The sequence below is a fragment of the Polyodon spathula genome, chromosome 8 (assembly GCF_017654505.1).
Source record: "Polyodon spathula isolate WHYD16114869_AA chromosome 8, ASM1765450v1, whole genome shotgun sequence".
NCBI classification, from domain to species: domain Eukaryota; kingdom Metazoa; phylum Chordata; class Actinopteri; order Acipenseriformes; family Polyodontidae; genus Polyodon; species Polyodon spathula.
The window spans coordinates 49,017,523-49,031,633 of NC_054541.1; the positions used below are offsets into that span (position 1 = coordinate 49,017,523).

General features: G+C 39.6%; 1 protein-coding gene across 2 annotated transcripts in view; it reads left to right on the forward strand.

The window, feature by feature from the left end:
• Positions 1–847: 847 nt before the first annotated feature.
• The window catches only part of LOC121320102 (cGMP-inhibited 3',5'-cyclic phosphodiesterase A-like), a 141,635-nt gene continuing 128,371 nt past the window's right edge, over positions 848–14,111 (forward strand). For both annotated transcript variants that reach the window (XM_041258319.1, XM_041258320.1), the window contains exon 1: positions 848–1,782. In XM_041258319.1, the coding sequence (XP_041114253.1) occupies positions 889–1,782 (894 nt within the window). In that variant the 5' untranslated portion in view covers positions 848–888. The remainder of the gene's footprint in view (positions 1,783–14,111) is intronic.

A 14,111-nucleotide genomic window follows, 5' to 3' on the forward strand; every position in this document is an offset into this window, starting at 1 on the left:
CGCTTACACATGCAGGACAAAGAGTTCTAAAGAGCCTAGTTAAAATTCATGCTTATCTCAAGTAATCCCGTTTACAATAAATAGACACCATCTGACACCGTGGTAGCTAGCTCTCCAGTCACTGAGCGCTATGTGCTGCGTCGTTATTGCGTAGCCGTGCAGTGCAGGTATGAAGACGCTCGGGAGCCGCAACCACATCGATGTTTTTTCCTGCTATTTTCTTGGAGCTAAGCTCACATCGTCATACTTACCAGGCTGTTGTTTTGCAAGAAGGAGGAATCGCCGAATAAAAAGAAAAACTGAAAACCCGAAGAATGGAATTAAATTATATTAAAAACATATTAATAACACAAGTAACGTAAACAACCGGAAGAGAGAGAGAGAGAGAGAGAGAGAGAGAGAGAGAGAGAGAGAGAGAGAGAGAGAGAGAGAGAGAGAGCAGCGATGATGAATAGCAATGGCCCGGATCTGCAAAACGTCAGTGCCTGGCTTGTCAGTCTGTGTACTACAGTACTATAGTGACTGTACAATGTAGAGCATGTTGTTTGAAACATGGTCCTACCTGCAATATTTCAAACACAGGTGTATTGTTATAGTATCAATATGTATTATATGAAAGAGACATGACTATTGATTAAACCATAGGGAGCAATTTTTTGTACTGTAACTGTTTTCATATTTTTTGTAGGTAATATATATTTTTAGAGGGGGTTGAAAAAAGAAAAGTGGTAACCTACCGTATAGCAAGTAAGGTATAACTTGTCGATACCATAGCATATATGCCATAAAAATAATAATAATAATAATAATAATAATAATAATAATAATAATAATAATAATAATAATAATAATAATTAATAAACAAAAAAAAAAAAAAAAAAAAAAAACATGGAAATGACAGCAGGATCAACCAATTTTAGCTACGAGAATAAAAACTCCGGGGGACCCGATCGCAATGGCTACACAAAGTTCTCTGTCCCACCATTACAAAGGGACCCCGAATGCCAGATGTGGGGGGCATTCATGCTGAAGAGAATCTGGAGTTCCTGGAAAGTCTCGTCCGCGGTGTGCTTCTGCTCTCTCTCGGTTCTGTTGGCTTTGAAGTTTGTGAATGGGGAAATCGAGTACAGCAGCAACAACAGGGGCAAGGTGCCCGACTCGCCAGTGCATCACTATCTCTCGGGGTGCGCGGCGGAGCTCTTGGTAACTTGGTGGCACTCGGCGGCGCCCCTCTTCACGCTGGTATGTGCATTCTTCTGGGTCGGCTTGTACCTAACACGATGCGGGGTCATGCTAAAAACTGCACTTTTCCTCCTGACCGTGTGCCACCTGGGAGAAGCAGCAGCCCAGCTCTTGCTCTTCGGCTCGGAGGATCAGTTACTCTCATTCACTGCAACGGTGGTGGTGCTCGCCTGCTTGGCAACCGGGGCACTGATGAGAGTGAAACTAAAGCAGGGGCTTTCTGTCATCGTCTTTATCAGCCTGGTCAGGACTCTTTCTCTGATCTCGCTGAATAAAGTCCGGGCCGGTTGTAGACCCTACCTGGCGTACTTGGTCGGGGTGCTGGGGTTCCTTCTTGCGAGGTATGCAGACCAGCTATTGCCGAGCCAGGGCCAGCACGGAGGGGGCTGTACTTCCCTGGCGGGGGCAAAGGAGCACATCCCTGTATTTAAAAGGAGAAGAAGATCCAGCTCTGTAATTTCATCAGACATGGCGAACAGTCAGTCCAGCAGCAGCAGATCACACAGGAGGACTTCTTTGCCATGCATTCAAAGGGATCAGGTAAGGACTTTCAGCATTGTGAGCATTATGCTTGCGCAGTCACGTTAGTCTTGCGGTCACACACCCTTGGTGGCATTGTGCTGTGTTTGTTTTGCTCGTTTTATGCAGATTGGAGTGGAGGGTCTACGGGTAGCAATACCGTACGCTGCCTGCTACACTATTGATATATGACATGAATACAAAAATGTATCTTTTGCATTATTTTAAATCAGCTGTGCTTTTTTTAAAATTAAGTAATGTCAGTTTTTCTATTTCGCATTAAGTTTGTCTGTATATTTAAAATGCTTCGTGCGTTTAAAGGCTAAAGGTATAACCTATACAATCGTTATTTTCGCCTGTACTGTACCACTCAGTTTTGTAAAACTTACCTTAATGTGGTATAGGCTACACTTGGAGATACTGTCGCGATTTAAAATTGTAGTTTAAGGTTAATTTCCACTGTTGTATGCCGCGCGTTGGAAACTTATTTCCAGTTACAAGCACATAGTCCAGCTGTATAGCTGTTCATTGTAGCGTCCAAGGGTATTAATACAATATATAATATAGGCTATGCCAGTTTTGAAGTCAATTAACGAGAAGTGAAAACAACATAATTTAGTTTCTTCTATTAAAGCATATTTACATACCGCACCGTAATGTTTAGGAGTGGAGCTAAAGTCGTATGCAGTGTATTTGAAACGCGCTGTACTGTCTCCATACACTGCGATGTGTTGATATTAATGCAACTTATTGTTATGAGTCATCAAGCAATTGAAATAAAAACCCGGTGTCTTTAAGATGTGTTTCGGTTCATGTTTAATCCTGTGCGAAACAACATTTCCAGGAGCCAGCGTGCAGCCCCACTCCATTATTCAAAAGCGGGAAGCAACAATGCAACCTTAGGTATAGATACGGTTTAGTGCTTTGAAAGATTCACTAAAAAACAAACAAACAAACAAACAAACAAAACAAACAAAAAAAACGAAGTCGTATCTATCTATCTATCTATCTATCTCTGTATATATCTATCTATCTATCTCTGTATATATCTATCTATCTATCTCTGTATCTATCTATCTATCTATCTATCTATCTATCTATCTATCTATCTCTGTATCTATCTATCTATCTATCTATCTATCTCTCTATCTATCTATCTCTGTATCTATCTATCTATCTATCTATCTCTGTATATATCTATCTATCTATCTCTATATATCTATCTATCTATCTCTATCTATCTATCTATCTATCTATCTATCTATCTATCTATCTATCTATCTATCTATCTATCTATCTATCTCTGTATCTATCTATCTATCTATCTATCTATCTATCTATCTATCTATCTATCTATCTATCTATCTATCTATCTATCTATCTATCTATCTATCTATCTATCTATCTATCTATCTATCTATCTATCTATCTCTGTATCTATCTCTGTATCTATCTCTGTATCTATCTCTGTATCTATCTCTGTATCTATCTCTGTATCTATCTATCTCTGTATATATGACTAAGTGTTTGGCAAATACAGTGCGTTTAAGCAATAATTGCAACGATTGATGCGATTTATTTATTTTAGTTTTCAAGTAAATTATTATACAAACAATCACGAGTCTGGACCACTTACTGAGAAGAGACGAGTATAACTTCTGAAGTTATTAGGGCATGTACTGTAGCCTATTTTGTTATTATTTGCCTTGTTAAAATAACTAATTCAATTAGTTTTGAAGCTCTAGATTTAAGAAGAATTGAACGTTTTGAAATTTTGCGTAATCACGTAACACTTAAATTATAGATATACTCTATACAAAACAATGAAACGTTATTATTATTATTTATTTATTTATTTATTTATTTCTTAGCAGACACCCTTACCCATGGCGATTTGCAGTGAAAGACATATCAAGAATTACAGTACGATTAAGAGCAAGATGTAATAATACAATAACACTACTCTAATATAAGGGAGCTGTTTGCAGATTGGCTGTTGTGTCCTTATTTAGAATCAAACGGGCTGTCTTATTTTGATAGAGTGATTCTCAACTGTAGCTTTCATTATAACCACATCGCGTTGATACAAAATGATGCGCAGGGATGAGGCTGTGAAGAGTCCTGGATAACTGTCTTTACCTGCTGGTTTTTAGACTACAGGAGCCTATATAGACTCTTACAAGATAGATCAAAGTCAACATCATTGTTATAAACTGAAGGTTTAATAAAAATAAAAATAAAACATAAGAGTACCGATGGGTAAGAGAATTCAATCAGCAGCGTCTTGGTTTATGTTGAGAATACACTGACACAGTTTTCTTTCAAACTTATCTATAGGCAACGTTTGGCTTTCCCAGTGCAATTTTGTGATTTAGTTGACTGAACTAGCTGGCCTCTAGTGGCGAGCGGTGGTATTGCACGCATTGGAGCCACAGCGGAATTTATTCCGCAGAAATAGGATAGACGTGTCTTTGTAAACAGCATCAGATTCAAACCTGAGAATTTGACATTACTGCTGACCTGAGCTGATAACTTCTTTGTGTTAAATGTAATACAAATGTTGCACATTAGCTTGACTTTACCAGAAATTAGCCTGCATACCGCAGTTAAAGATTATGTAGCAGTGTGTTTCTCAATGTATCGTTTTTTGCAGGTCTTCCGGAAAGAATGAGTCTGCATAGTGTTATTACAACAGGTCACTACACCCTGCAGTGGTTTATCTCAGCACAATTCACTTCACAGTGCATGCATTAGGACTAGCTGGCCAGGCAGTGCTGGGCTGGGTTCTTTCAGGTTATTCGCTCATATGCTATACATGGCAGCATGCACTCCTCCAAGGTGTGTAGTTCTCAATGCGAGTTCTTACACGGTGTATGTCACTCTGTGTGAACTTTGCACCCGATATTGGCAAGTCCACTTGGAACCCTTTCTATCAGATACCATTGTTTAGGGTGTACTGTTTAGATAAGCAACCCTTAGCAGCCTCCACAGAAAGCTCAAGGTGAATTTAATGATATGAAACACGTGCCTTATTTACTTATTTATTTATGTATTACTTCCTCAAGAACTTCTCGCTTCTTTTTATATTTAACATACCCTGGTTTGCCATGTTTATTAACATGCTTTGCCGTACCTCACTATTCCTTACAATGCTTACCTGTGCTTAACCATGCTTTCACTGTGCTTTACTTTGCTGTGCTTTTACTTTGGGAAACACTTTTATACAGTTTTCTCAGTCATTAGTGATGATACTACTGTGTGTAATTACACTACTGGCTGCCTGGTAGAAATGCAGTAATTCATTGAGTAGTGATTGCCATTGCTTTTTACGCCTCTCTTATATTTATTGATCAGTGAATTGCCCTGGTTATTTGGCACCTCACCCCTCATGCTGCCTCCCAGTGACGTTGCTAGACAAAAGCTCCTTGGATTGCATATATATATATATATATATATATATATATATACACACACACACACACACACACTGTATCTATAATGGAGTTTTCTTAATGCATGTATTATATTATATTTAGGGCTTTTGTTGTCCTGTTTTTATTAATTTCATTTTTTGGTACTTATTTTTTAATTTTTTTTGAGTTTTTAAATTGCTTTCGCTTTTTATATACTGTATGCAATTATTGTTTTTGGTTACTTTCCAAAATGCATTTTTTTTTCTGTCAAAATATGTATCGTAACTCGCCAATACTTGCACTCTTAAGATGTACCTTCTTTCCTTTGCTGTCTTCTAAAACAAAACCCCTATGGTCACGGGAACATTCTTCTGGGTTTTTGTGTGGAGACTTTTTTTTTACATTTCACCACAATTTGCAATTCTGTTTTAAATCCTCAGTATCTTAACTGTATTACAATTTTAAATCCCGCAAACAAGCCATCTCGTTTTAAACTCGCAGGCCGAGTCTCCAATAGAAATGTAGCAATTTGCTGCCACTCAGTAGTTGGGTGGGTTTAAAGTATTCAGAACGAATCAATGATAGAAACAAGTCAGGAAGGCGGGACATTGCCCGGTGGCACTGGGAAAGGTTTTTTTTTTTGTAAAGGGTTAATGTCAACATGAATTGATTAACCATTTTCATTATTTTTCCGGTGTTTATTGGCTGTACACCCATTTCATTTTTTTTTTTGTATCGGATGTTTTATTGATTTTTACTAGTTAAAACCAAAAACCAGAAGCCCTAATTATATTACACTTCATAATAATTATATTACACTACATAATAATGCACACAGCTGTATCCAATTGCTTTTTTGTTTTTGAGTAATAAAGGGTTTTCAATGCATTCATTGCTGTTGATTATTAGTTAGCCGATAGTCAATCAGGAAATACGTTGTTGATTGCACATCTACTACTGTAACCAATAATACTAGGATCTGTTTCTCAGAGAAAACAAGCCCCCATCATTTTATTATATGTAACAGTTAGGACTTCTTTTTGATGCGATTCTCCTGTAGTGACATTTCAAATTACCCATTAGGTATTTGCACTACAACTCCATTGCACAGCAATCACATTGTGCTACTAGCTTTTTCACAGAAAAGTCATTCATTTGTGGGTATTTATCTACATGAACTGCATGCGGAACCTCAGTTATTTTCATATAGCCTACATAATAACTTAACTAGCATTGTCAAGAGGGTGTAGAGCTAGCATGGGCAGCCAGGACAGCGATGCCCTAGCATTGTCAAGAGGGTGTAGAGCTAGCATGGGCAGCCAGGACAGCGATGCCCTAGCATTGTCAAGAGGGTGTAGAGCTAGCATGGGCAGCCAGGACAGCGATGCCCTAGCATTGTCAAGAGGGTGTAGGGCTAGCATGGGCAGCCAGGACAGCGATGCCCTAGCATTGTCAAGAGGGTGTAGAGCTAGCATGGGCAGCCAGGACAGCTATACCCTAGCATTGTCAAGAGGGATCATCTGCTATTTCTCTTGCAAAGCCTGTCATAGCGTCTGTCTGTCTAGTTGGGTGAATTTGCATGGAGGCAGGATTGCAAGTAGGGAGATGCAGCTTTTATCTGTTACAGAGTACACACAAAGGTGCCGTTTGTACAGTATAGAAAACTAATCCTTTAATTGAGCCCATGGATGCAAATCCCCGTGCTGCAGATAAGAGGAGTTTCTGTTTTGTCCTGTCCCCTCTGTGAATACAGAGTGAAAAGGGGAGCAGGGTCTCCGTATAGGCAGGTTCTTCACACTGGAGAGTGTTTGTTCAAAAGCACTAATAAGGAATCGGTTCATTTCATGACGAAGTCCGTCTCTGTGCCTGGAAATAATCCAAGTTATTTGAGGCCACGGTGTGTTATCTCACAACCCAAGATAAACACAACAGAAATATTTACAGGGCTGGAGTACTAATAGGGCACTGCCATTCACACCAGCCGAGTGCTCTCCCCTTCATGTATGTTACTGTGTGCATGTACACTGCTGCTGTACTTTTAAATACAAAAGCTAAACCAACAGCTGTTCTAATGGCGTTCCTTGCAGATCAGACTATAAAACGTGAATAGACTTTTGTGCCATGTTTTGCATTAAAAAAAAAAAAAACAGTAGCTACATTTAATAGCAAAAAATACTATATAATTATACACAACACACATTTATGGATATACAGAATATATCTATATCTATATATAGATAGATAGTCACACAACATAGATAAACCAGTGCTTAGCAAAAAATAATGTGTTATATGTGTCATAGCAAAAAATAACATTGAGATATTTGTGTATATATATATATATATATATATATATATATATATATACACACTACCAGTTTTACTAAGTTTTAGAACACCCCCATTTTTCCAGTTTTTATTGAAATTTAAGCAGTTCAAGTCCAGTGAATAACCTGAAATGGTACAAAGGAAAGCGGTAAACTGCCAGAGGTTAAAAAAAAAAGTTTAGGTTACCGAAAACTGAAAAATAATGTACATTTCAGAGTTATACAAAAAGGCCTTTTCCAGGGAACAAGTAATGGGTTAACAACTTACAGCTGTTCTGCAGCAATGGAAGTAAATTAAGCCTTGAAAGTTGATGCTAACAATTCCTACAGGTGTCCCAACTTTTGTTGATTACTTACAAACTCTCCGTCTGTATAAAAGCAGTGTTGGAACAGACTGTGTTACTACACCCTCTTAAGCATTATTTGGACAGTATTGTAATGCAAGAAGTAGTATATTGCTATCATAATGGCGAGAAAAAGGCAATTAACAAAGGAAGACAGACAGACCATTATAACCCTTAAAAGTGTAGGTCTTTCCTTTAGAGAAATTGCAAAGAAAGCCAAGGTGTCAGTGAGTACAGTTTCCTACACCATCAAAAGGCTCTTGAAAACTGGAGGAAACTCTGACAGGAAGAGGTCTGGCAGACCCAAAGCCACAACAGAATCAGAAGACAAGTTTCTGAGAGTCAATAGCTTGCGTGATAGGCGGCTCACAGGACAACAGCTTCAAGCACAGCTTAACACTGGTCGAAGTAAGCAAGTCTCAGTTTCAACTGTGAAGAGAAGACTTCGAGATGCAGGTTTGACAGGTTGAGTGGCAGTAAAAAAGCCATTGCTAAGATGGCAAAATAAGAAAAAGAGGCTTGCCTGGGCCATGAAGCACCACCAGTGGACTACTGAAGACTGGAAGAAGGTCATATGGACCGATGAATCAAAATTTGAAATCTTCGGTTCATCATGCAGGGTTTTTGTATGCAGCCGAATAGGCGAAAGGATGGTTCCTTGGTGTGTGACACCAACTGACAAACATGGAGGAGGAAGCGTGATGGTCTGGGGCTCTTTTGCAGGATCCTGAGTCGGCGACTTGCACAGAGTGAGTGGCACCCTGAACCAAAACGGCTACCACAGCATTTTGCAGCGCCATGCAATACCCTCTGGTATATGCCTAGTTGGTCAGGGGTTCATCCTACAGGAAGATAATGACCCAAAACATACCTCCAAGCTATGTCAGAACTACCTTAGAAGAAAAGAACAAGACAGTAGGCGTCAAATCATGGAATGGCCAGCACAGTCTCCAGACTTAAACCCCATTGAGCTGGTTTGGGATGAACTGGACAGAAGGGTGAAAGCAAAGCAACCTACAAGTGCAACACATTTGTGGGAACTTCTGCAACAGTGTTGGGAAGAACTTTCCAAACAATATTTGATTTCCATTGTAGAAAGAATGCCACAAGTATGTTCGGCTGTTATATCTGCAAAAGGTGGCTACTTTGAGTCAAAAATTTAGATTAAATTTTGTTAAACAAAACGATTCCATGATTTCTTTTTTTATCTCCAATTGTTTATTTGTTCTGTGCTTTAATTTCAGAGTACATTGAGACCTTAAACTGCATAAATTTCAATAAAAACTGGAAAAATGAAGGTGTTCTAAAACTTTTAAGTGGTAGTATATATATATATATATATATATATATATATATATATATATATATATATATATATATATAATGGATAGCAAGCGTCTTGATCTTGTTGTGTTCTTATTGTTTACTGTAAGAGTTTAAACGAAATGATCAGTGTTTGACATTACATACTTCACGTGTGGCTCTTTTGAACGAGACGATCAGTGCATTATATCACCCCCCCCCCCCCCCCCCTCGTTTAAGAGTGGTCTCACTGCAGGAATAATCTGCTTTAATTAAATGCTAAGTGGATAGTGCAGCTCCACAAAGCCAGCACCTGCAGTGACAGTCAGTCAGTCCCTGACTGATCTGTAAACTGAGCATTGAACCGCGCTACTGAAATGTACATTGAAGAAAACACCGGAGGAATGTGCTGTCAGGTCCAAAAACAATACTGAACATGGTTGTTGAGAGACTGTCACTCACTTCCTTTTGGGGATTGTAAAATATTATCCAGTACGGCTGGTCGATTGTTAGCTACGTGCATTGCCAGTTATCATTTCTAGTAGAAAAATATATATAGATATAATATATATATATATATATATATATATATATATATATATATATATATATATATATAAAACAGATGTTCATATGTAAAGTGCAGTTATAAAGAAAATATATGAAATGGAAATGCTGAGCAAAATTAATCCATGGAATTGTGTGAAAATGGAAAACAGATGTTTGTTTCTGACAAAATATCAACCTTAGATTCGTAGCATGTTATAATTAAAAAAGAAATGAAAACCCTTGCAAATCATTAAAAAAATCACATTCTGCAGAACTATAAAACCCAAAGCTACGTCCCTCAAGATGGGTAAAATAATGGGTTGTTTTTGGTTAGTCTTAATTGTCAGTGAGTGGGCCAGTTATCTCTTGTTTTATAAGTGATCTTATCTTGTGTAGTCTGTTCTGCCTGCTGAAACTGTGCAAAATGACGTCTCCTATGATAACAGACACTCTTCATAATGTATAAACTGAATTTAAAAAACAAAATTACTTACTGCTACTATTAACCATAAAACAAAGGAAACACAAATGTTGCTTGAATGTCCACATGTTTTCTATGCACGGCATGACATCTGTATGCAAGTGTACTGACATTTCTCAAACATATTTTATAATCATTTTATGAATTAGAAATGTTAAAGGCCATATTTAAAAAAAATATGTTTTTCTCCAGTCTTTAGTTACTTCTAGTCTTTAGCTACCTCAAAACAACTATGTAATACACTGCTAGTAAAGGAAGGAGGTGCTTTGGACAGTGTGTAATACACTGCTAGTAAAGGAAGGAGGTGCTTTGGACAGTGTGTAATACACTGCTAGTAAAGGAAGGAGGGGGTGCTTTGGACAGTGTGTAATACACTGCTAGTAAAGGAAGGAGGAGGTGCTTTGGACAGTGTGTAATACACTGCTAGTAAAGGAAGGACGGGTGCTTTGGACAGTGTGTAATACACTGCTAGTAAAGGAAGGAGGGGGTGCTTTGGACAGTGTGTAATACACTGCTAGTAAAGGAAGGAGGGGTGCTTTGGACAGTGTGTAATACACTGCTAGTAAAGGAAGGAGGTGCTTTGGACAGTGTGTAATACACTGCTAGTAAAGGAAGGAGGACAGGTGCTTTGGACAGTGTGTAATACACTGCTAGTAAAGGAAGGACGGGTGCTTTGGACAGTGTGTAATACACTGCTAGTAAAGGAAGGAGGGGTGCTTTGGACAGTGTGTAATACACTGCTAGTAAAGGAAGGAGGGGTGCTTTGGACAGTGTGTAATACACTGCTAGTAAAGGAAGGACGGGGTGCTTTGGACAGTGTGTAATACACTGCTAGTAAAGGAAGGAGGGGTGCTTTGGACAGTGTGTAATACACTGCTAGTAAAGGAAGGAGGTGCTTTGGACAGTGTGTAATACACTGCTAGTAAAGGAAGGAGGGGGTGCTTTGGACAGTGTGTAATACACTGCTAGTAAAGGAAGGAGGGGGTGCTTTGGACAGTGTGTAATACACTGCTAGTAAAGGAAGGAGGGGGTGCTTTGGACAGTGTGTAATACACTGCTAGTAAAGGAAGGAGGTGCTTTGGACAGTGTGTAATACACTGCTAGTAAAGGAAGGAGGGGGCTGCTTTGGACAGTGTGTAATACACTGCTAGTAAAGGAAGGAGGGGGTGCTTTGGACAGTGTGTAATACACTGCTAGTAAAGGAAGGAGGGGGTGCTTTGGACAGTGTGTAATACACTGCTAGTAAAGGAAGGAGGGGGTGCTTTGGACAGTGTGTAATACACTGCTAGTAAAGGAAGGAGGGGGTGCTTTGGACAGTGTGTAATACACTGCTAGTAAAGGAAGGAGGGGTGCTTTGGACAGTGTGTAATACACTGCTAGTAAAGGAAGGAGGGGTGCTTTGGACAGTGTGTAATACACTGCTAGTAAAGGAAGGAGGTGCTTTGGACAGTGTGTAATACACTGCTAGTAAAGGAAGGAGGGGGTGCTTTGGACAGTGTGTAATACACTGCTAGTAAAGGAAGGAGGGGTGCTTTGGACAGTGTGTAATACACTGCTAGTAAAGGAAGGAGGGGGTGCTTTGGACAGTGTGTAATACACTGCTAGTAAAGGAAGGAGGGGGTGCTTTGGACAGTGTGTAATACACTGCTAGTAAAGGAAGGAGGGGGTGCTTTGGACAGTGTGTAATACACTGCTAGTAAAGGAAGGAGGGGTGCTTTGGACAGTGTAATACACTGCTAGTAAAGGAAGGAGGGGTGCTTTGGACAGTGTGTAATACACTGCTAAAGGAAGGAGGAGGTGCTTTGGACAGTGTGTAATACACTGCTAGTAAAGGAAGGAGGGGGTGCTTTGGACAGTGTGTAATACACTGCTAGTAAAGGAAGGAGGGTGCTTTGGACAGTGTGTAATACACTGCTAGTAAAGGAAGGAGGCTTTGGACAGTGCTTTGGACAGTGTGTAATACACTGCTAGTAAAGGAAGGAGGGGGTGCTTTGGACAGTGTGTAATACACTGCTAGTAAAGGAAGGAGGGGTGCTTTGGACAGTGTGTAATACACTGCTAGTAAAGGAAGGAGGTGCTTTGGACAGTGTGTAATACACTGCTAGTAAAGGAAGGAGGGACAGTGTGGGACAGTGTGTGTAATACACTGCTAGTAAAGGAAGGAGGGGTGCTTTGTGTGTAATACACTGCTAGTAAAGGAAGGAGGGGCTTTGGACAGTGTGTAATACACTTAGTGGACAGTGTGTGTGTAATACACTGCTAGTAAAGGAAGGAGGGGCTTTGGACAGTGTGTAATACACTGCTAGTAAAGGAAGGAGGGGGTGCTTTGGACAGTGTGTAATACACTGCTAGTAAAGGAAGGAGGGGGTGCTTTGGACAGTGTGTAATACACTGCTAGTAAAGGAAGGAGGGGGTGCTTTGGATGTGTAATACACTGCTAGTAAAGGAAGGAGGGGGTGCTTTGGACAGTGTGTAATACACTGCTAGTAAAGGAAGGAGGGGTGCATTGTGTGTAATACACTGCTAGTATGTATGTATGTATGTGTGTATGCTAGTAAAGGAAGGAGGAGGTGCTTTGGACAGTGTGTAATACACTGCTAGTAAAGGAAGGAGGGGTGCTTTGGACAGTGTGTAATACACTGTAGTAAAGGAAGGAGGGTGTATGTGTGTATACACTGCTAGTAAAGGAAGGAGGGGGTGCTTTGGACAGTGTGTAATACACTGCTAGTAAAGGAAGGAGGTGCTTTGGACAGTGTGTAATACTGCTAGTAAAGGACAGTGTTTGTAATACACTGCTAGTAAAGGAAGGAGGGGGTGCTTTGGACATAATACACTAGTAATAATAATAATAATAATAATAATAAATAATAATAATAATAATAATAATAATTAATTGTCTGCTACTTTACTGATATTGCAATTCTCCTATTATCTTATAGGGAATGACCTTGTTACCTGTATAAGCTATTTGTCAATGCCTGCTTAATAACAGTTACAGTTCTAAAACCTGTGCAGTTTAGTTAAATACTTTTATGCATGACTTTCTTTTTTATTCCCAAACTTATTTATACAGCAAATGATTTTTATTTGAAATGTCTTTCCTGCCCCTTTTGGACCAACCTTCCTGTACTGCATGAGAAAGCAGCCTGCCTGAGACCAGGACTCTGGAAACCTGTTGCTTCACACACACTTTTCTGTGTTGGATTCTTGGCTCAGCAGTCTTAGGGTAGGTTCAGCTGCAGAGCAGCTATTGCACTGGCTGCGTGCTGTATTTTAATGTGCAACTGCCACACCAGCGATTCTCTTCCAGGTAAACTGACCATTAAAGGGTTAATGTGGAAGTGGAAACAGCTGGTTGAAGCTGAAAATCTGACACTGGCTCACCCCTTGTCAGGTGTGCTCCCAGTCACCCCTTGTCCGACTGTGTCGTTTACAGCAGAGATCCAGCTCAGCAGCTGTGATTCATCAAGAGTGACATGAAAACAAATATTATCACAGTAAGCAGAGGAAACTTGTGCAATAAAGGTATTTTTCATCCACCTTCATGATTTCCTGATGAATTATGGCCAAATAAAAGTATAGCTTTGTTTTTTTTGTTTTTCTCAATGAAACTTGTTGTTTTTTTTAACTACAGCAAGGATTTCAGTGGTAAGAATACCACCGCTTGGACCACGTTCCCACAATCTAAATATTTTCAGATACCTTTGGTGTTCTAAGGAGTGTTAATTCTCAGTACTTTACCCCGTACTGCAGCACAATTTTCAATTACATTTGGCATCAAAGGGTTGTTGAAGCCTCCAAACCAAACATGAAAGCAAGCAAAACAGAGTGTTTCCCCGCGACTCATAGCTGCTCTGTGTTTCTCATCTCACTTGCTGTTCTTGTTGGCTTTTGCATCGCATGAATTCAGTTTCATTCTGAAGGTCGTGGTTCA